General features: G+C 46.3%; 1 protein-coding gene across 1 annotated transcript in view; it reads right to left on the minus strand.

Moving 5' to 3' along the window:
- Window positions 1-120: 120 nt before the first annotated feature.
- Window positions 121-20388, minus strand: part of POLR3E (RNA polymerase III subunit E) — a 28049-nt gene continuing 7781 nt past the window's right edge. The window contains exons 6-21 of the mRNA XM_084216546.1: window positions 20147-20229; window positions 19319-19426; window positions 18932-18981; window positions 18532-18651; window positions 17894-17979; window positions 16821-16865; window positions 16650-16741; window positions 15882-16002; window positions 14246-14327; window positions 11979-12038; window positions 10880-11037; window positions 10529-10593; window positions 8550-9046; window positions 4062-4139; window positions 3140-3265; window positions 121-879 (exon numbers count right to left, since the gene is read on the minus strand). Of these exons, the coding sequence (XP_084072672.1) occupies window positions 823-879; window positions 3140-3265; window positions 4062-4139; window positions 8550-9046; window positions 10529-10593; window positions 10880-11037; window positions 11979-12038; window positions 14246-14327; window positions 15882-16002; window positions 16650-16741; window positions 16821-16865; window positions 17894-17979; window positions 18532-18651; window positions 18932-18981; window positions 19319-19426; window positions 20147-20229 (1828 nt within the window). The 3' untranslated portion in view covers window positions 121-822. The remainder of the gene's footprint in view (window positions 880-3139; window positions 3266-4061; window positions 4140-8549; window positions 9047-10528; window positions 10594-10879; window positions 11038-11978; window positions 12039-14245; window positions 14328-15881; window positions 16003-16649; window positions 16742-16820; window positions 16866-17893; window positions 17980-18531; window positions 18652-18931; window positions 18982-19318; window positions 19427-20146; window positions 20230-20388) is intronic.

Below are 20388 nucleotides of genomic sequence, written 5' to 3' on the forward strand. Positions count from 1 at the left end.
ATTTCTTCTTGGACAAATACAAGGCGGGGTAGAATTGACCTTTGAGATAAAATTTTATTTAAAAATTACACAAAATAGAGGTTTTACATGGTTGCCATGTGGTAACTACAGCTGGATGCCTTCCAGAGGGTGCCCTCAGTTACTTACCTTTCTCTGTCACATACAGTAAAGCACAAGGTCCCTCAAACCAACCTCACACCAGTAGAAGAAATCCAGTAGCTGTTCCCCATGTCTCAGATGTAGGTACTTCTCCAAATAACTCATTTCACAGACAACAGGTGAGAACAATGGTTATGTAGTACAAAGTTCACAGACAGTGATTTTGTTCCCCCCTCCCAGGCCTGACATTCCCATGAACATGACTACCTGCTCTCTATGAAGAGGGCTGCAAGGGCTATGACAATGCTCACACTAAAGTATGAGCATCCAGGGATTTAACAAAAACTGGGATGTTTGTAAACAAATTTAATTTATTGGCATTACTTACAAAATAAAGTTTTAGACCATGATTTTCCATCATGTCTGTGTCACTATATGGTTTTATTTTGTCATAACGAAACAGAAGGAGAATTGCAATACATTAGAAATCCCAGATTAATCAAGCTGCAGACAGGGTCCCACGGTGCCTTCCCGGCGGCTCCGCGCCTCGGAGGCCATGCAAACTCTGAGTCTTGGGCTGGCAGGGGCTGCCCGCAGTGCCCACGGGCCCCAGGGCAGCTCAGACCCCGCCCTGGCTGCCGAGGCCACGGCATTGCTCCGGCTGTGCCCCCGCTGGGGCTCCTCCTGCGTCCCCGAGATCACCTGACACCTCTGCCCCCGCTGTCAGGACTGCACCGTCCCCTTAAGATACCACATTCCACCGTAGCTCACGCAGCAGTCCTGGGGAGACGGGAGAGAAAGGCTCGGTTAGGCTGCTCAGCCCTTGGGAGGGGCTGCCGTGGTGCTGGAGGCACCATCCCCAGGGGTGTGTAAGGGGTGTGTGCATCTGGGGCTGGGTGATGTTTCCTGGTTACTGTGGTACTGCTGCATTGATGGTTGGACTGCATGATCTCGAAGGTCTCTTCCAACCTTGAAGATTGTATGATTCTAAAGTCCATAAAGTCTTGAGAATGACTGGCTGGCTCTGGGACAATAAACACGATCAGTAACGAGCCCTTCTCCAGAGCACAGGAGAGAGCATGAACCTGGGGCACAGGATGTCCCCACCCTGAAGGACAGAGGGCTTCAACGGAGGGGACACACGAGGGTGGGAAGGCTGAGAGCCACACAGGGACAGATAGTGCCAAGGCAGTGAGGAACAGCAGTGGCTCCTGGGGGAGAACCTGGGGCTCATGCAGAAGCCAGCTAAGGGAGGGAAGGATGTGTGAGGGCTGGAGGAGCAGGGCAGTGGAGGGGGAAAGAGGGGAAAGAGGCTGAGGGGAGCAGCAGGACAGAGCAGGAGAGTGAGGGCAGTCACTGGATATGAAGCCTTTTAAGAAACCCTTTCTGTGGTAATGAAGTGCCAAACCTCAGCCCTGCTGTGACCACAGGTGTGCTCTGCTTACAGCACCTCAGCAAAGGAGCACAGGAATTGTGTTGTCTTGGGGCTCATTTCCTTGTTTCTATTAGGTGAGCACAAAGTCTCCAGTTCTGAGCTAACAGTTCCCTTTCTTTTGCTCCAGCCTCCCTCTTAGGTAGTAATTCAACACAGGCTCAAGTACTACTGCAGAACTGAGGCTGTGGAGCTTAAATGTTGCTTTGTTTCTGAAGTCTTGGGGCTCATCCATAACAAAAACAAACCCAGAGGTTAGAAAGAGGGTTTGCAGACTGATCTATAAATGCAAAAACACAAACTCTGTCAGTCTGTTCCTCTGTGTATAAAAATGAGCACAGGCAGATGGGGAAATAGGAGTCAACAAAACCAATTTCACTTCAAGTGGAATCCAATCTCTTGTGGCTTAAAGAAGCCAGAGAATCTTCCCATTTCATTAAATCATACTTCTAAATTTTATTTCAGAAACAAGTAATTTCCCTTAGTCCTGTGACAAACGTATTCAAGGCAATAAAGCCTGCCACAACACAAGGCTGGTCATCCACTGACTTACATAAAAACAGTGCCTGATGTCTTAGGGGAAAGTATTTTTTCTAGAAATAGGTTATCTGTAGCAACAGCATCATGAAAAACTAATGCCAGTACATTGTCTAGATGTTCCAGCAGGGCTGATATTTGAGCTCATGTAGTCGCTGACAAATCCCCCAGCACAGGGAGCCAAAGGAAATATTGTCTAGCAGGCAGAAATGTCTGAGCTTATTTTACTGCTAAGACGACCAGGTTCTTTCAAGCAAGACCAGTTTGCTTATTATCACAGCAACAGATCTGTAGTTCTTCAAAGATGCTATTATTCATTTGCAGATCACAATGTAATAAAGTACTTAAGCACTTGTCTTATTGAAGTGGGTGACAGTGAGCAAAGGCCCAGCCACAATGATTAAAGTATTACATTAGTAGGCAACTTTCTGCTTGGCCATCCTGCATCTCTTTTAAAGTCATGGCCTGTGTGGTCTGTACTTTATACCTTAAATTTCTTGAGCAAGTAAATGGTGCATCTTCAAAGAGAGATGAAAGGATTTAAATAAACATTTACAATGAGATGTGTTAACTACTACTCTGCCTGCTGGTTTTGGCCAGGGTTTTGCTCTGTGCAAAGCTGCACATCCTGCTAGAGAATAAAATCCACTTCCTTCTGAACTTGAGGCACTTGTGCTCTTCAGCATTAACCAGCAGCAGTCAGCTGGTAACTCAGAGCACTGGGCAGAGCCCTCCCACCTCCTTAATGCTTAATTCTGCATTATTTAAAAAGAACTCAAGTATCACATTTACTACACTCTATTCTCTGGTGCTTCAAGATGACAGAGAGATTTGTAGCAATAATACAAAATTATGTGTGAGCCACTGTTCCTTGGAGGGAAAGAAGATGGAGTGAGACAAGTGCATTTTTAAGAAAACAAGATGAAACACAGGCTTTGTCCATATTCCAACAACAACTGTTCTACCATCCTTATCATTTGTCAGTGCAACATGAAATATAACCCTTTGCTCAAATCAAGCATTCAAACTCATCTATTAATTGGCTCAGACCCAAAGTGAACAGAAGCTCACCTTTAACACTCTATCCACCTCCTGCTTGTTGAGATCCTCTCCACACTCCTGACTCAGCTGGCTCTGGATGACGTTCCTGCGCACTCGGTAGTTTTTCGAAAAGATTTCAAGCAAAACTTGGCGATGCTTTAAAAGAAAATGTACTGTAAGTACACAGAGAACAATTGTTCCTGCCTTTCTACCACAACTGCACATGCCTTAGTCTGTACAAAACATTCCCTGTACTACATCAGAGGATTCTTGCTTCATAATCCTGAAACCATCCCATATATTCCCGCTCTCCAGCAGTGCCTTATCCCGCAGGGGCTCTACAAGGGTCCCTCCAGACCCTGTGGCCACACCTGCTCCTGTTCTGTGACCTGGGGCACCCCAAAGGTACAAAAACACACTGAATAAGGCATTGCAATGTATTCCTCTCAAATGCTTGCATGGGAGTTCACATCACTCCAGGCAAGAGGTTGGCTAGTTCCTGCCTCTTTCCTATAGAAATGTGCTCAGTTCATGGAGCTGGGAATTGCACTGCCCATCCACAGGTCATCAGGCACCTGCCCTTTCACCTCCTTTACTCTGACAGCAGTTAGAACTCAGCAGATGCTCACATGTGCTGCAATCATTTCCTACTCTTAAGTATAAACAGATACACCTGTTAATCTCTGGTTAATGTTGCATTACCATCAAAAGGAAAAAAAGGCCTGCATTGGAGAATCCATTCTTCTCACAGGTTCAGAAATAGCCACTGAGATGGCTACTGACATGATTACCAACACATTGAGCTTCCTTTCAGCTAGGAACAGGTTGGTGTTGAAAACACCAATAGAGAAAAAGGAAATTATCTGCTGTACCAGTTCCAGAAACATGGATACAAACAATGCAAAACACTCAATAAATATATAGTGGGAAATGTCAATTATTTTATTTTTACCTGATCATAAGTGTCACCAGCTTCCCAAAGTGCATAGACCTTTAGTTCATCTGGTGAGGCAGCAGTCTGTGGAGGAAACTGAGAACAAGAGGCTGTTAAAAATAACCAGCTATTTAATGAGTTCTGCTTAATGATTCCATGATACTGTATCCCTGGACACCCATTACTGAATCAAAACCCTGGCTGCCATGGAATAATAACTGCTGAAAAAACCCAGTTGCTGTCCCACCCCACACTGGAAGGGGTGCCTTGGCTCTGGCAGCCCTGTGCCTGCTCAGCACCCCCTCACAGGTCCAGTGACAGAGCAGAAACATGGTCTGTGTCACACCTGTGACCCAGGGAATGGGATGAGCCCTGTGGCACCCTGAGGTGTCTCAACGTGCCCAGGTTTGACTGATGGCTCTGCTCAGAGTGGGACACCCTGCACAGGGCACTGGTGCCACATCTGTCACACACCAGCCACAGCTGGGCTTTCAAGGGAACTGCTGGACATACTGGAATCCCATGAACTGTGCATGGGGACAGTCTCCCACTGGTGAAGAGTTGACCACCATGTACCAGAACAATCCCAGGGCTTGGACCTTGATGGTATCCCCATGGCAAGGTATCTGTAGATTTTTCCTGTCAGCAATGTTTGCTTCCAGACCATCCAGAACAGCTGAGAGCACCAAGAGCACTGCAGGGTCCCTCTGGCAGTTTTTCCCTTTACAGTGGTAGGTTCTACAGATTCACTCCATCCTGCAGTTATCTGCTTCACTAATCCCAATGAGCATTACTGACAAGCAGGTGCTGCTGCTGTATTGCCATCTCTGTTTTGGGGCAGACTACAGCACTCAGAAGGCTGAACACAGAGGGACAGTGAACCAGCTATTTGCTCATTTCAGGCTCCAGAAGTGACAGTGGTTTTGCGCGTTTTGTTTTTCCCCCATGTGCCAAACTAAAGAAACACTTTCACTTTTTCTGAGGCAGAAGCCTCACACCCCTGCAGACAGGAAGGAGTACAACTGCCTCTCCCCCTAAAAAAATAAAATACCATCCATTTGCCCTAACATTTCCCCTTGGAGCAGTGACTAATGAGCACTGCTGGAATATGCCTTCACTCCTGACATGTCTCTTCCTGTCTGTCACTAACAATTTATTCCTTGCTAACCATCCAGATGACCTAAATCAATCATCTATGAAAAGCTAACAAGCCAGTCCCAATTGTTCCAGCATCCCTCAATCCTGGCTGCTGGTACAAACCAATCCTTTCTTCCCAGCCTCCCTCACCAGCCAAAAGACTTGTGCATCACAGAGTGAAAAGATCAGCATTTCTTTCATGCTCTGCCTCTGATCTTATTGCAAAGGGGAAGGGTTTTGTCCAGTGGGAGCTGCCTAGTGGGATTAGCAGCTTTGACTTGCAGGTTAGTCCAAATGGCTGGGATATAACAAGGTTTTACACTTGGTTTAGAGCCAGGATTCAGGCTGACTAGGCTCACAGCACCTGACATAATTCTCCTCCCATAAGGACACTTGCTTTTGAGGAATAATCCCTCTTGTAGGTTTTCAGCAGAGATAAAATCAAATCCTCCAGCTTCCCTCCACACAACACAGCAGGAATGGCAAAGTACAGCAGGGCACTGGGAGCACCCAGGCACAACCTGCTGGGCTCGACAAGTGAGCCAGCACAGCCCCAGAGTGCAAACTCCTCCTGCCTCAGCCACAGGGCTGACACACAGCTGTGTTTATCCAGCCATTCGGCGAGGAAACAGCTTCCAAACAAACACAACACTTGGGAAGAAAAACGCAGAGAATCTCCTCCTCCCAGCCAGCCTCCCTCTGCAAACTGCTGCAAGCCAGCAGCTCCCTGCCTGCTTGCTCCTGTCACACAGCCTGGCCTGGGAGTGGGAAATGCCATCAGGGATTCTTCAGAGAGACACACAGCACAAACAGTTCACTGCCTTGCCATCTGCTGTCCCTTTGCTGGTTTATGTCACCTGGATCTCCCCAGCCTCACCTTGATAACAGTTCTCTGCTACCTTAAAATCCTTTTTGAAATATTTGCCCTGTGCCCCTTCCTGCTCTAAGCTCCTGGAGCAAGTGCAGGCTCTTGGAGATGACCTCCATGCTGCCTCAGGCCCCAGGGCTGCCACATTCAAATGGAACCTCTCAGGGAGGAGCCCTGGGCTCTGGGAAGTTCTTACTCAAGCACTGAGCCACTGCCAGGCAGCCTCAGTTATAGCTACACCAGATGGAAGGGGCTGAGAGTGCCAGAAAAAAACTTATCAGCTGGAGAAATCCTAAAGGTAAACTTTGATCTCAGCTCTCAGGGAGGCTGGCACTGGCACAGCCTGCAGGGCTCTCTGTGAGTGCAGGGCTGCACTCCCCTCCTTCAGCCCAGCCAGGCAGGACACACACAACAGTTACATCATTTCCTGAGGCCTCAAAAATATCCTCAAGCTTTGGGCAGAACCTTGCCACTCCAGGGGCCATGGGAAGGGAGCCATGGCAGGAGCCAGCCACCCCAGTCTGCAGGAAATGGGTGTAGGTCCTCAGGAGCCAGTCCTGCACTTCCCATGGGGTGGGAGACTGGCTCAGCTCAGGGCACAGGCACCAAGTCCTGCCTGCCCAGGGCTCCTCTCCTCTTCTCTGCCCCCTCACCAGCTCAGGACTTGCTCTTTCCTGACCTGTGCTTTTCCCTCACACTTGATGAGGGACAGCAAGCACAGCACCCTGCAGGCATCCCCACAGCCTCAGCTGCAGCTGGAGTGGCCTCTCCTGGCTCCCCACAAATGCTGTTTATCTCACACCCTGGGTGCTGCTGGTCAGCTCTGTAATAGATCCTGCATTCCCTGGTAAGGTTTCAATTGCCATTTTCAGCCACACGTTTTCTATAACAGGTAAGCAGTCAAACCAAAAGTGTCTTCACCCGCCAAAGAACATAATTTTAATTACCTCAGATCGTTGATTTTTATCACCAAAGCACTTCCAATTACAGAAAACTAATGAGTAACTGTGAAATCCCACCCTGAACCCTCCAGGCTTTCCCTGAGCTCAGGCGCCCTTGTTGGGTTCTGACAAAATTGTCCAGGGGAACAATCAAGAAAGACCAAAGTGTCTGAGCCCATGCAAAGAAGAGAGCCAGCCCCAGCACCTTTGCCATCTGCACAGAGCATCAGGGCAGGCTCAGGGGCAATGATTTACATTGCTGCCAGCAGTACAGGCTCATACACAAGAGCTCAAGTCCTGCAGCAAGTTCTGAGTCAGCAGAACTAAAACTTGCAACAGTCTCCTGAAGAGACATTCCAGGGGCCATTTCTGCACCTCTGCAGGTCTCCTGTGACAGAGTTTTCCACACAGAAGGAGCTCCTGGCCACCTCTCTTCAGCAGGATTTTGCTTTTTGAAAAGAGAAACAATCTCACTTTCACTTCTTGTGTGGATTTCTAAAATCCTCAAATTTCCAAAGCAAACAAGTCCCAGTCCCAAGGAACAGAGCAGGAATGACCTCAGCTGTTTAGCATGGCAGAGGCACACATTACACCAGGTGCAGGGGAGAGCCTGGCCAGCGCTGAGACGGTTCCAGGCAAGCACCACCCCAGGACTTGGAAACTGCCAGGAGAGGAAGCAGCACGCAGCACAATTGGTGCTCTCCCTAGTGACATTTCCAGGCTGTTACTCGGTTCCCAGGTGCCACAACATGTACTTTGCACACGACTGAACACGTCCCTGCTGCCCCCCCAGCAGCTCCCACGCTGCAGGCTCTCCCAGCCCTCCTGCTTCCTGCTCTTTTGAGCAGTTCACATGTTCCTTCTCCTCTCTCCCCAAAGGCAGCTGCTCCCAAGCTCCTTCTGGTTGTAACCCAATCAGCAGTGCCAGATGTCTTGTAAAATTAATTTCCTTTTAGGCTCTTTCCCATGATGCCAGATTCCCTTTGCTCTCCTAAGCAATGCAGAGTCTCCCAGCCCTGCTCTGTCTCACGCAATCACCCACATTGTTTCCATACAGACAAAGAAACAGACACCTCTGCACAGCCTAGGAGGAAACAGAGAGGCCAAGGAAACCTGCTGCAGATGGGCTTTGTTGCTTCCCAGAGGCTCTGCTGGGTGTGCCCTGCTGCTCCCAGGCAGTCAATGTCACCTTTCCCCTCCCAGCTGGGTCCCTGTCCCCGAGGGAAGGAGCTTGTGCAATTCCAGGAGAGCTGATGGGAATCTGGGACTGCCCTAGATCATGTTAACAGGAGCAAGCTGGGACAGCAAATCACTATGGGCCAGCACCCTGGATGTGGAAATGGAGTCCCAAGGACAACAGGGCAGAGTGCAGAGCCTGCCAGAAGCAGGACCCCAGACAGAATTCCAGCAGCTCCAACACGTCCAGTATCGGACAGGCACTCAGAGCACATCTGTCCTTCTGGTCCATCAGCACAGGACACAAATATTTCACATCTCAGATGTTTAACTGCTCCCCCCCAATCCCTCCCCCAAAGCACACCAAGGGAAAACCATACTTACAGGCACCAAAATCTGTTTGCAGCCAGTGTCCAACACCATGTCCTGTAACATTTTGTCTGAAATGCCACTGAACAAGGTATGTCCTGGAGGCAGACTGGCTAAGTGAAGGTTAAATAACCGTTTAAGCTCACTCAGGGTGAGCACAAATTGTTTCTTAAACGTGGAGGACACAAAGGCCTTCAGTTCCTGGGCGACCCTGTCGATGCAGCCCCCAGGCAGGTGGCCATTCACAGGGTCCATGGGGCCCTGGGCTGGGTGCAGGCCATTCACCAGGCCGTTGTTCAGGCCCTCGTGGGCTGAGGTGTCCATGGGCTCCTCCACGCTCACAGGCTCCTCCTTAATGCGGATATTGGGAACATCTGGCTTGGCCGAGCCGTCGTTGGATTTCATCTCTGCCTTCTGCCTCTGGAACTCCTTCTCCAGCTGCCCATAGTTCTGCTTGACTTTTGCTTTAGCCATGTTGACCCTTTGCTCCCCAGAAACCAGCAACGGATGAGCTGGTAAGAAATAAAAGGTACCATAAATCTCAGCAGGGCTCATAGTGAAATGAAACCAGGAAACATCATCTGCTTATGAAATCAAAGGCATAAACTCAGTCTGTTGATTAAATTTTACATTAGTTTTGGGGAGTTTTGCTGGATTTTTGAGGGCAATGTGTATTTGTTTACCTAAAGCCAAATGTTTGGGGAACAGTATTACAGTCAAGGAATCCAAAGCAAAGTGTGTTTGTTCAATCACCAGGGCCTTTTCCACATTTCAGGAAATCAGGATACAAACTGCTAACAAATCTCTGCTTGTGACTCAAATACTTCTTTGTCCAACAGCTCTTTTTGTCTTTTAGATTCTCTAGTGGCTGGTGGGGCCTGGTGCAGCCCCTGCCAGAGGCAGCACCGGGGTGTCACCAGGTCCAAGGAGGAGTGTAGAAGGGTTAACAGTGAACATGAACAGCTCTGCAGCATGAGGCTGCAGGGCAGGAGAGGCTCAGACCCTCTGCTTAGTGTTAGTACCCAGGAATGGGCTGAAAGGGACAGGAAGGAGTTCTCTCCCATGGAACCCTGCCCTTCCCCTCTCCACAGCCAGCCATCCACAGGTGAAAGGAAGGGGTGTGCTGGCAGCAGAGGAACCCAGTCCTTGCCAAAGCAAGAAGTGCAGTGTTTGAGGCAAAGGCATGCCCAGCACACATGCTGTTACCTTCTCTGCTGTTAGGCTCACTAATCCTCTCCAAATAACCCAGCACCTAATCCTTCTGAGCAGATCAGACACAGGGTATTGAAATGGATTCATATGCTCCTTTGTCAGTTCTGCTTACACTCCTCAATTGCTCCAGTGTCTGGCACTGAGCCAAATGTCCAGTTAAAACTCTGGAATCTCAAGTTTTCACAATCTTTTAGGATTTTGGAGCAGCTACTTTAGTACTCTCACTGCCATCCAGAGTGGAGAAGGATGTCAAAAGCAGACAGCTTCACACCTCCTTACAGCCTCCTGCCATCACATCCTCCAGTAACTGCCTGGCCCTCAACCACACCAGAGAGCCTCCTGCAAATCAGGGAAGTAAAAAAATCACCTCACTCACATTAAGTTGCATTAACATTAAATTGAGAGGTGAGAATTCTTTGTGCACTGGCTCTGTCTGTCCTCCCTTCAGGAGCTGGTTACACCCCACAAGCTGCCTTAAATGAGCAAGTGGGTAAGAGAACCAGCTGATTTTACAATGTCAAACAGCAAGTCCCCAGGGCCACAGACTCCTCCTGGCTCTGCTACAAGGATGCCACAGTAGCTGGTGTCACCCCAACTTCAGTGACATTAGTACAGACCAAGATCTGTCTTAAATATTCCAAAGGAAAATAGTAAGAAAGAAAATACATTAAACAAAACCAGTCTCCACCACTTTCAAAATCAGAGAGGAACTCCAAAACAACACTCAGGACAGATGAAAACACGCAAGTGCTTCAGCATGATTCGAGCACAATTCCATTTACCTGATTGTGCCTCTTGTTTCTTTGGTGTCAAGTGCTCCTTTAAGAGATTATAGACCTTTTCTAATCTGAAAGACAAAGACACAATATTCCAGGACAGTTTCAGTTGTCATGTCTGCATGCAGCCATGCCAGCTTTAGCCATTAGCTAGAACATTCCATCTCTCCAGGGAGCCAAGAACCAGGAATGACTTGAGTGATGCAATAACACCTGCCACCACACCACTGCCTGGGCTCTGGGAGGGAGAAACTTGGAGGCAATACAGATCACATTATCTATCAGTGTCTACAGAACCCTTGTACTAAACAGTTCTTTGCTTTTAGCTTATTCCCCAAAATACAGTAAAATAATTACTTGGCCTGAATGCCCATCCACAGCATCTGTTGCCTCTGAACTATATCTGGATGCTTCTTAACAAAGTCTTCATCGTAAGGGAGCATGAACTCCCAACCTTTGTTTATTCTTGCCACTGACATGTGCTCTAGGAAGTCTTTCACATCTTCTGGGCAAAGCTAAAAGAAAAAGGAAAAGCATGAATAGCATGGAAGTCAGTTTCCCCAGGACAGCAGCAGCAGTGAGCATTGTGCGTGGGACAGGAGAGCTGGGCTGATCTGGTGTGCAAGGAGCACCTCCGTGGGCACACACCCAGCTAAGTCAGAGATACTCATCCTGCTCTGCAGCACAGCACTTTCACACACTGTTAAAAGCCCAGGACTTCAGAGAGCCGTGGTGATTAATCACCCCAGAGTCAAATAGCTCATGGCATGTTTTGCAAAGAAAAGGGAGTTTCCAAACTGAGATGAAAAGACTCTATGGGGAAGAGAAGTATATTCTACAGTGTTAATCTTATTTTAGAGCTGCAGGCCAGACATGCTGCACCTACACATGCCCAGCTTTTATGCAGCACTGGCTCTTACATTCCAAAAATAGATGGTCTGCACATAAACTGACTCCTCCTTTATGATTTTAGTGCATTTAAAGAATTTGGGGTTTGTCCTTTTGACTTAATGTTTCTCATTCATTTGCCACTTTTAACAGAATGTTCAGATGTCTGAGTTGCTATAAAGTTTTTACTCAATACTGTAACTGGCAAATGCCAACAGAAGAGTTGCTCTTAAGACACCCAAAGCAGCTTCTGTGGGCTGGGTAAGCACCTTCAGTCAGCTCAATTCAAACTGTGCCCAGCTTTCCACTAAAACACAGGAGAGGAGAGGATGCATTCCAGTGGCTCAGCTACAAGGCCAGTCTGGAGTTGTGGAAACTCATGGGAGCTGCTCAGAATGTTTTTCTCTAGAAAGAATATTATCTGTACCTGTTCAGATGGAGAGCAGAGCAGGCACTGTGAGAAGAAAGGCTCACAGCAGCATCCATTATCTACACCCACACAATGCCCAGCAACATTTGGCCAACTTATCACCACCTTTGGATTTGGGAAGAAAAGGAATTCACTCACTTTTGTAACTGCTGCCACTTCCTTTCTCACCACCCAACGGTCCTGTGTGAACTTCCACATCTAGGAAGGGAAAAAAAGAGGAAAATCTAACAACTGCATTAGCAGGAGCTTTACTGAAGTTGTAGCAAATGACCCTGTTCAACGATGCTACCACAAAATAGAACCCATTCCTTTCAAGAATGTAGAAGTAAGTGATTCTCAGCCAGCTAGAGGAAAAACATCTTCTGGCTCCTTCTGTCCTCAAAGGGCCATGAACACAGGCCCAAAAGCTTTGAGAGTCCATGGTGTGCCTTGGCAAACCTATCACTAAAAAAGCTACGAGGAATCTCTTGAACTTAAACTCCATTTGGTCTCAAAACAAAACAACCAAAACCAAAACAAACAAAACCACCACCACCAACAAAAACCCAAAAAACCACTGGAGTGATGCTGGGACCCCAGAAGTCTCTTCTCACATACCTCATCACCAGCCTAGAGACACTCTCCATGCACTCTTACACAGGGGTCTGTGCAGGCTGATGGCTGCTGCCCTTCAGCAGCACAGAGCCCATGCCAAGTGCCTGTTCCCTCCTTCCAGCCCCATCACAGTCACTCACAGTCATGCCAAGATGTCCTGTCACTCACACACGTGTCCCCAGGTAGGGCACAGCCAGGTGCTCTGCACAGCAGCTCCTGAGGTCCAAATCCTGAGGCAGCTGCTGAGGGCAGGCTGACAGGACTTGGGCAGAACACTGAACATGACCTTTCATTTCTTCCTGTCTCCATTTAAATAAGCTACAGGCTCTCTTAGTCTGTATTAATAATGTTGTTAAGAATCCAAAATCTCATTACTGACAATTTCTTCCTGGCCTACAACATCATCCATGCTTCCTTCTCTCCCATTTCAGATCCTCTCTGCCCACAAACACACAAACCCAATCCACTCTCTTTAGGGCACAGGGCATTTCTGTTTTAAAGCACAAGAAGTCCATAAATATTTTTTAAACTTCTTAACTTGCCCAAATATATCCAGGGAAATAAAGTTCACTTTTTAAGCTAGAACACGTTTTCTCCACAGCTGCCATACAGCATTAAATACAATTTCTGAGTCTTAAAACCACACATTACTCTTTGTCTGAAAGCCAGAAATATTGATCCTTTCTATTTTCTAACATTTAAACTTTTGCCTTCTTGTAGTATTAATCAGCAAATTATTTGTCTTTAAGATCAACACAGATTCATTTCTCATGGAAGGTATATTTGACATAATCCAAATGAAAATAAGGTAACTTTTTATCCTAAATATTAAAACAGTATCCCTTACTTAACTGAGCACAATAATTCTGGTCCCTGAACTTTACACAAGACATGTCACCTAATCTGCTGTGTCCTAAAAACTTATGTCACTGGGTCACACCTGAATCCAGGTCTCCATATGGCAGTCTTGGGCAGACATCAAGAGACAAGGAAAAGTCAGTTTCAATCACCATCAGTTTGATCTTACAGTAGTACTGTAATACCCTTAAAGTCTCTTGCACAGCATTCTCCTGTTCAGAGCTAAACCTCATGAACAAACTCTGCAAAAACACTCAGGTCTAACTGAAACAACTGAGAGCTGTGCACTCAGACTTGCTCTGGTGGGGCGGAAGCCATAAACTGATTATGAACTTAGGAACCACTTAGGACCTTAATTCTTTCCACGGTTAGTGAAAATAAACACAATGCAGAGGTTGTTCCTTTTTGCTGTGGTTATGTGTGTGTTTACAAGACCCATATTCATTTCAACTTCCATGTGCAGCTACTGCTCACAAAAGGTGCCTGGGAACAAAGTCCTTTCACTGATTAGCAGCCCTAGGGAATAAAGTCCTTTTTAAAGATCAACAGTGCATGCTCAGGGAGCAGAAGGCTTACCCACACTGCCCTCCTGAGCCCTCAGTCCTGAGCCCTTGGAAATAGAGCTGGAGAAACAAGCACTTCATTATCCAGTCCTGGGTGTTCTGCAAGCCCCACGTTGTGGGGGCAATGTGATAGTGCTCTGCAGCATGTGCTAGAAAGGGATGAATGCTGCTAATGACAGATGATCTGAACCTGCCAGGCAGACACAAAGTGAGCCTACACCAACATTCCCACAGCAGACTTGTAACAACACCTTCAGGATTAAAGCACAAACAACTTCCTTGGAAGAAACACCTCGCTGCAGTAGAGCAGAAGAGTTTTGCAATGCTGTAGCCTCCCAGGCAAGTTTCACCTGTGTTTTCATTAAAAGCAACAAACACTTTTATACTTACAACAAAATCTCTTCCTCTACAGAGCACTTCTGCAGGAACTCCACTATGGGGACTAGAAGTATCTTTCGGGTAGAGAACATCACTGTTAATTAAAAAGGAAGAGAAATTAGTTACTAGGTACTCCAGAAAAATGGCATTAGTGAAGACTAACATAACAAACATGCCCTCCCTGTTCTGCAGTTAAATTATACCTCTATGCAAAGCGTGGTTTTCATTAAAGGCTTTAACACTGGTGTAATTACTCCACTGCAATTACACTAGTGCAGAAAGGCTTAGACCAGCAAAGCACAGCCTTGTGGCAAGCAGGTGTGTGCAACACAGCTACAAGCTCTGCTTTGTTCTTGCAAAGCCTACCCTCCCTTGGATCCATGTAAACAAGACCAAAATGATCCTAAGAAGTGCTTAGGCTAAGCTGGGATGCAGCCTTGAAGGCAGCATTTAGCCAAAATGCTGATGTACGGGCAAGACAGTTTTTTATTTCCTTCCCAGCAATCAAGGGTTTAACAGAACAGTATTACAAAATGCCATACTTGAATCAACAGCCCCAAGACCAACATTACTCCATGTCTGTGACCTTGTCTGCTTGCAGGGCCAGCTGATGACGTGTTATCAGGCTTTCTAAAGCCCCACAGCAACTCAGGTTCATGATCTTGATCCTACCCAGGCCAAAGAAATGGGTCCCCACTCTGTTCAAAGCTCTGATGTGTGCTGCTCAAACACCCCATCCACTACAGATCCTCACATCTTCCTCAGACTAGTAGCAAAGAATCAGCTATAACCTAAGAACAATCTGAATACTAACATACTGTCTTTTAAGCTGCTCCCAGCTTCCTCCTGTAACAGCTGGAGGGACAGCAGGGCTGCTGTAAAAGCTGGTCACGTTGCTAACACAGGCCTGTACCACAAGAGCTGAAACATCCTGCTGGCATACTTGGGCTGGCAGCTGATGCCATTCATCTTAACACAGCTATTCCAGAGACTGTAAATCTCTGCATGCAGGGATCCACCCAGGTAAAAAAAAAATCATCATACTGCATTTTAGATTTCAATTCCCAATAAGGTGCTCTATCCTAATAAACAGGAAGATGATACAGACTCCAATTCATGTGGTACACCTCCATGCTTGATTTTTTGAGGGTAGTTTTCAGCTGACAAGAGCAGCATCCACTGATGAACAGCAACAGGACTGCACAGAGATCCTAACAGGACTGAATTTTGCTAAGAGATACTATAGCTGACATTGGTTTAATTTTCTGTGTTTCTATTTGATGCTAATCTCTGGAAGAACTCAGAACACCTCTCTCACAAAAGAACATGAGTGCAGACATCAAAAACCTGTCACAGCTCAGATGCAAACACAGATTACATCCCTGCTCAGCCACAATCCCACCTGGGACCGGTACTAAGGCATTATCCTTTCACAGCATCCCTTTGGATACGGAATAGCTGACTGCACTGAGACGCAGACAACACAAAACCAAAGGTTTCACCCGCGAGATGGGAGAGAGGGTGTTTTGGGCCACGGGGGCGGGGACACAAAGCCCGGAGGGATGCCGGGGCGGTGCCGGGGCGGTGCCGGAGGGATGCCGGGGCGGTGCCGGAGGGATGCCGGGGACAAAGGCGGGCCGGGCCGTACCTCTTCACCACCCAGTTTCCCTGGACCAGCAGCGCCACCTGCTGCACGCAGCGCAGCACGGCCGTGGGGTCGGTGCCCGAGCCCAGCAGACCCAGCAGGTTGGCGAACGGCATCACCTTCACTGCAAGGCAAACACAGAGTCACAAACAGCACTCACACAGCCAGCAACGGGGATTCAGCGTGTGCATGGGCAAAGATTTATCTTGGGGGAAGAAATAAAGTCTTAGGTTTACCCCCCTGCACTGTAAGCTGACTGGCTGAACTGGTCACAAATTAACATTAAAAAAAACCCCAACCTGTATCTTTGGCAATATTTGTAATCAGAGATACCTGACAAGGCAGGCTGCTCCTGAGGCAAAATCCTCAGGATTTGCTCTCATCAGAGAGTAACCCTAAAGAGACAAAAATCAAATTCCTAAGTGACACTCATTAGGTGTGCATCATTAAAAACTTCCCAGAAAATGCCAAAGTGCAGGCTGTACATGCTCAGACACCCACATTCCAGGAGATACTTCCTGAATTGTATCCAGAAAGCTATAATCAAATTAGAAATTTTTCTAAGAAATTGATGGCAAGTGTATCAACAGTCAGATCAGCTGTCACTGCTCTTTTCAGGAAAAGGCCTGGGATTTAGATTCTTCAGAGAATCAAAGAGCTAGACAGTCTGTCTGATAGGGTGACAGAACTGGTAATACTGGGGAAAGCACCTTATCTGAGGCAACTACAAGTCACAAAGTGAAGTGCAAATGTATTACAAAAGCTACAAACCATTCTTCATCAGGATCTTGATCTGATCAGCAAGGGGTAAAGTCCTCAGCTGGGCCATAGAAAGCACATTGCTTGGAGCCATTGGTTTCTCACTGCACATAAAAAGATTTGAGCCCATGAAAAGGAGAATCCAGCCAATATGGACTTTGCACACGATGTACAAACACTTACTTCTCTTCCTCTACGCTTGGAGGCATCAGCATCATTAAATATTCACTAGAAGAAAAGGAAACACATTCTTTAAAATGCTTGTCTTGAGACTTGCCAGGTTTAAGTACAGTAATTTCTCACTTAGAGTAAACCTGCTTGTGTGAATCTACAAAACAAACATCAGCCTGAAAAGAGCTCTCCCTGCCACTCCCACCTCCTCAGAACTAGTAAAAGTAAAAGCTACTGACATTCATCTGCCCAAAGTGAGAGTATGAAGTAAATGTGAGTCAGAATCCCAGCTCTTTTGTACAGCAGAGGTGTCCAAACAGAGGATCTGCACAAGCAAATATATTAAACACAGGTGCTCTGACAGCCATCAGCAGGGTCATGTGAAACCCCACAGACAGAGAGAATCAGGCCAGCAAAAAGCAAAATTTCTGTCTCGCCCATGCAATTACCAGTGTCTGTGAGAAAGAATCAGATCCAAAAGACTCTTCAGAACAGCTATCACTGATTTACAAGAAAAACATGCCAACACCATTACCAGAGCCAGACTCTGCCTCTTCACTACTACTTGGGCCATGGGTGTCCCAGGTGACAGGGAAGCACTGACTGCATTATGGAAGGCTCCTGTAGAGCTGCAGTCACCAAGAAACAGACACAAACACCCTTCAAGTAGTTTCAGTTGTCCCCACAAATCACAAACTGAAGTTTTATAAGATTTGCTAACAATGGAAGTTATTGGCTTCAGAGTGTTAATTTATATTATCCAGAAGAAGCTTTTGTTTTAATTTTCCTTTGCGGTATTCACAGTCCAGATAAAGTAGGGCTGTGATAATGTACAAGAAGCTACAACCCTACGTCAAAACAAGAGGTTTTAATCTCAAGGGTATAGGGAAACAAAGAAAGCAACCTCAGTAAGATGAAAGCTAGTTTGTTTCTGTGTTTTTTAAAACAATTCAAATTTTATGATGAATGGGATTTTCAAAGAGCAGATATAAGCAGGTATATTTTTAAGAATATACCTACTTATAACTCTGAAAACAATCCCAACTAATTAATGCTATTTCTGTAGGAAACCACCAAACCATTACCTGGGAGATTTAATTAATTCTGTGTTTTCAGCAAGGCCATGACCTTGACTAAATAAATACTGGCGCTCGTGCTCAGAACGGCTATCCTGGAAATGGAAACAACAAGAGTCATTATCACATACTGAAAATATACAAAATGCCAGAGAGCTGGATTTCTCATTCCAAACTATGACCACCCTGTCATCATTCCACCACTCAAGCGTTCCACCTCGCTACCTGATGTTCTGCTTTCACTTCCTTGTATGATGCTCATGTCATGTGGGAATATTTCCCTTGCTACGCCTTTGAAACCTCCTGACAGACCCGCCCAAGTCAGCCAAACAGGATTTCTCACACCTGACTGAATGGGTTTCCCAAGTCTTTCACAAATTCCAGTTTATAATCCAAGACCCAAGTGATTCTTACACTCAGACCCCCCCCTTTATATTTGTCTAGCCCTCAGTTTTGAAGTGTGGAGACTCCAAAGCATAATCCAGCAGAGGACATACAGAGCCCATCAGGGTCTGTTCCAGCCTACAGAGCTCCTCTTCATTCTTTTGATGATCCCCTGATTCCCAAGGGCCCAGATTTAAAACGGTTCTGGACTTGGCTGAGCCTTCAGACCCAGGCAGCCACCTCAGGAGCCAGCACACACCTACCTTCAAGCCATAATAATGCAGGTGAACCCAGTGCTCTTCTGCCTGTCTCTTCTGCAGGAACTCATAGGACTGAACACGTCGCTGCCGAGCTTGTTCGGTCTCAGGGCGGGAGAATCGGACCTAGAAGATTTGGGCATCATTCAAAACAGCCCTAAAACCCTTGGGAAAAATCCATCTGCATTACTGATTTGGTGTATCAGTATCAAGCTAGGGGCCCTAGCTTGCTCTCAGTACCATCTTTATGCCTGTGCAACAAGGGTGAGTCCACCTGGCCGCCCCCACCCAAGCCCAGGTCAGCAGGACTAGCTGAGGTTTGCTGTCCTTTCATTTCACTCTGAACTGCCAAGCTTTCCTGTGAACTGTTGCCTGAACCAGCATAAAAAGGAAAATGTGGACATACAGTAATTTGCTTAACATCATCTTCAGCTTCATCCTGGGATGAATCACCACCTGTCAGAAAACACAAAAGCTGTATGACAGCACCACACTGCTCCTGTGATAGGATATCCTGTTGCCATGACCTTCCCAGTGGCAGTGGGGACACAGTCCCCACCACCACCCTTTGTCACTACCCAGCACCTCCCATCCCTCTGCCAATCCCCCATACTGTGCTCATAAAAGCATTAAGGTAAAAAATACCAAAATCAGTGAAACAACTTAAGAAATGGTCTAATAATGACTGTGTTTTTAGAATAAACATGTTCAGAACACAATGACTCACCAGCCACATTATAGAGAGAACTTGTATCTCACCTCCCCTAAGAAAACACAATTGTGGAGAATTTACCTTCATTAGCAGCTTCTCTTTCTCGGTGTTTAGCATCAGCCTTGTCCAAGTAGGTGAAGCTTGGCCTCAGCTGAAGAATTCCATGTAGTGGAGTCAAGTGAAGTTCACCTGAAAAAAAGAATTAAGGTTGGTTAAAATTGATTTTTTCCACTGCACAAGGACACAACTTTTCATTATCTCTCTGTCTCTGTAAAGCCACAGCTTCAATTGAGCATAAATATTTAATACAGCAAAATGTAAAAAAGGATTGAAGTGAAAAATGCATCCAGTGCTCAGGATTTCAAGGGAATATGAAAGACCAAGACCTGTTTCTGTTATTTTGCCTTTTGTGTTGAAACCAGATCTTGCAGAAAGCAACATTTTGGCACAGGCCTGACCCATAGTCCAAAAGTAAAATAGTAATCACTGAAAGCAATCTACATATTGTCATCTCAAATGACCACCAATCAAAACTCTGTGATGGCCTGGGCAGTCAAGAGAAGGACAAAAAGTGCAAAAAAGGAAAATGAGACAGACAAAATTAGATTAAGAAAGCAGTATAAATAATAATGATAATTTCATGCTACAAGTGTATATTATTTCAGGCCACCATGAACTGTTAAGATTCTGGAGGCATCTACAAACCCAGGGTGATCTTACATGATATTTACAATTTTGCTAGACCTACTCAAGGACTCTTGGGACATTGATAATAGATAATTTTCCTTTCTTTAAAGACCCATCAGTCAATTAAAACTCAAGCCCAAAAAAAAAGATCAAATAGATCTTATCTTAACACTGAAATGAGTATGCTTCCCTGATGGGAGGGTTAAACAAAAAAAACCTTACCTTTTTTATAAACAGCAGCTGCATAGCGGGAAACATTACTGGCAGCCTGGGAAGAGCAGAAAGTTTGCTTGTCCATCAGCTTCCTGCAGACAGAGGAGGGCAGTGAGATGGCATTCTACAGGCAATGTGGCATGCAGGTGCCAAAAGTCTGAAAGCACCAATTCCCAAAATGGACTCTCAACAATCACACCAGACAATTATCCATCACTTTTGTCTGCAAAACTGAATTCATGATGCACCCC

Source organism: Fringilla coelebs, assembly GCF_963513975.1.
Source record: "Fringilla coelebs genome assembly, chromosome: 16".
NCBI lineage: Eukaryota > Metazoa > Chordata > Aves > Passeriformes > Fringillidae > Fringilla > Fringilla coelebs.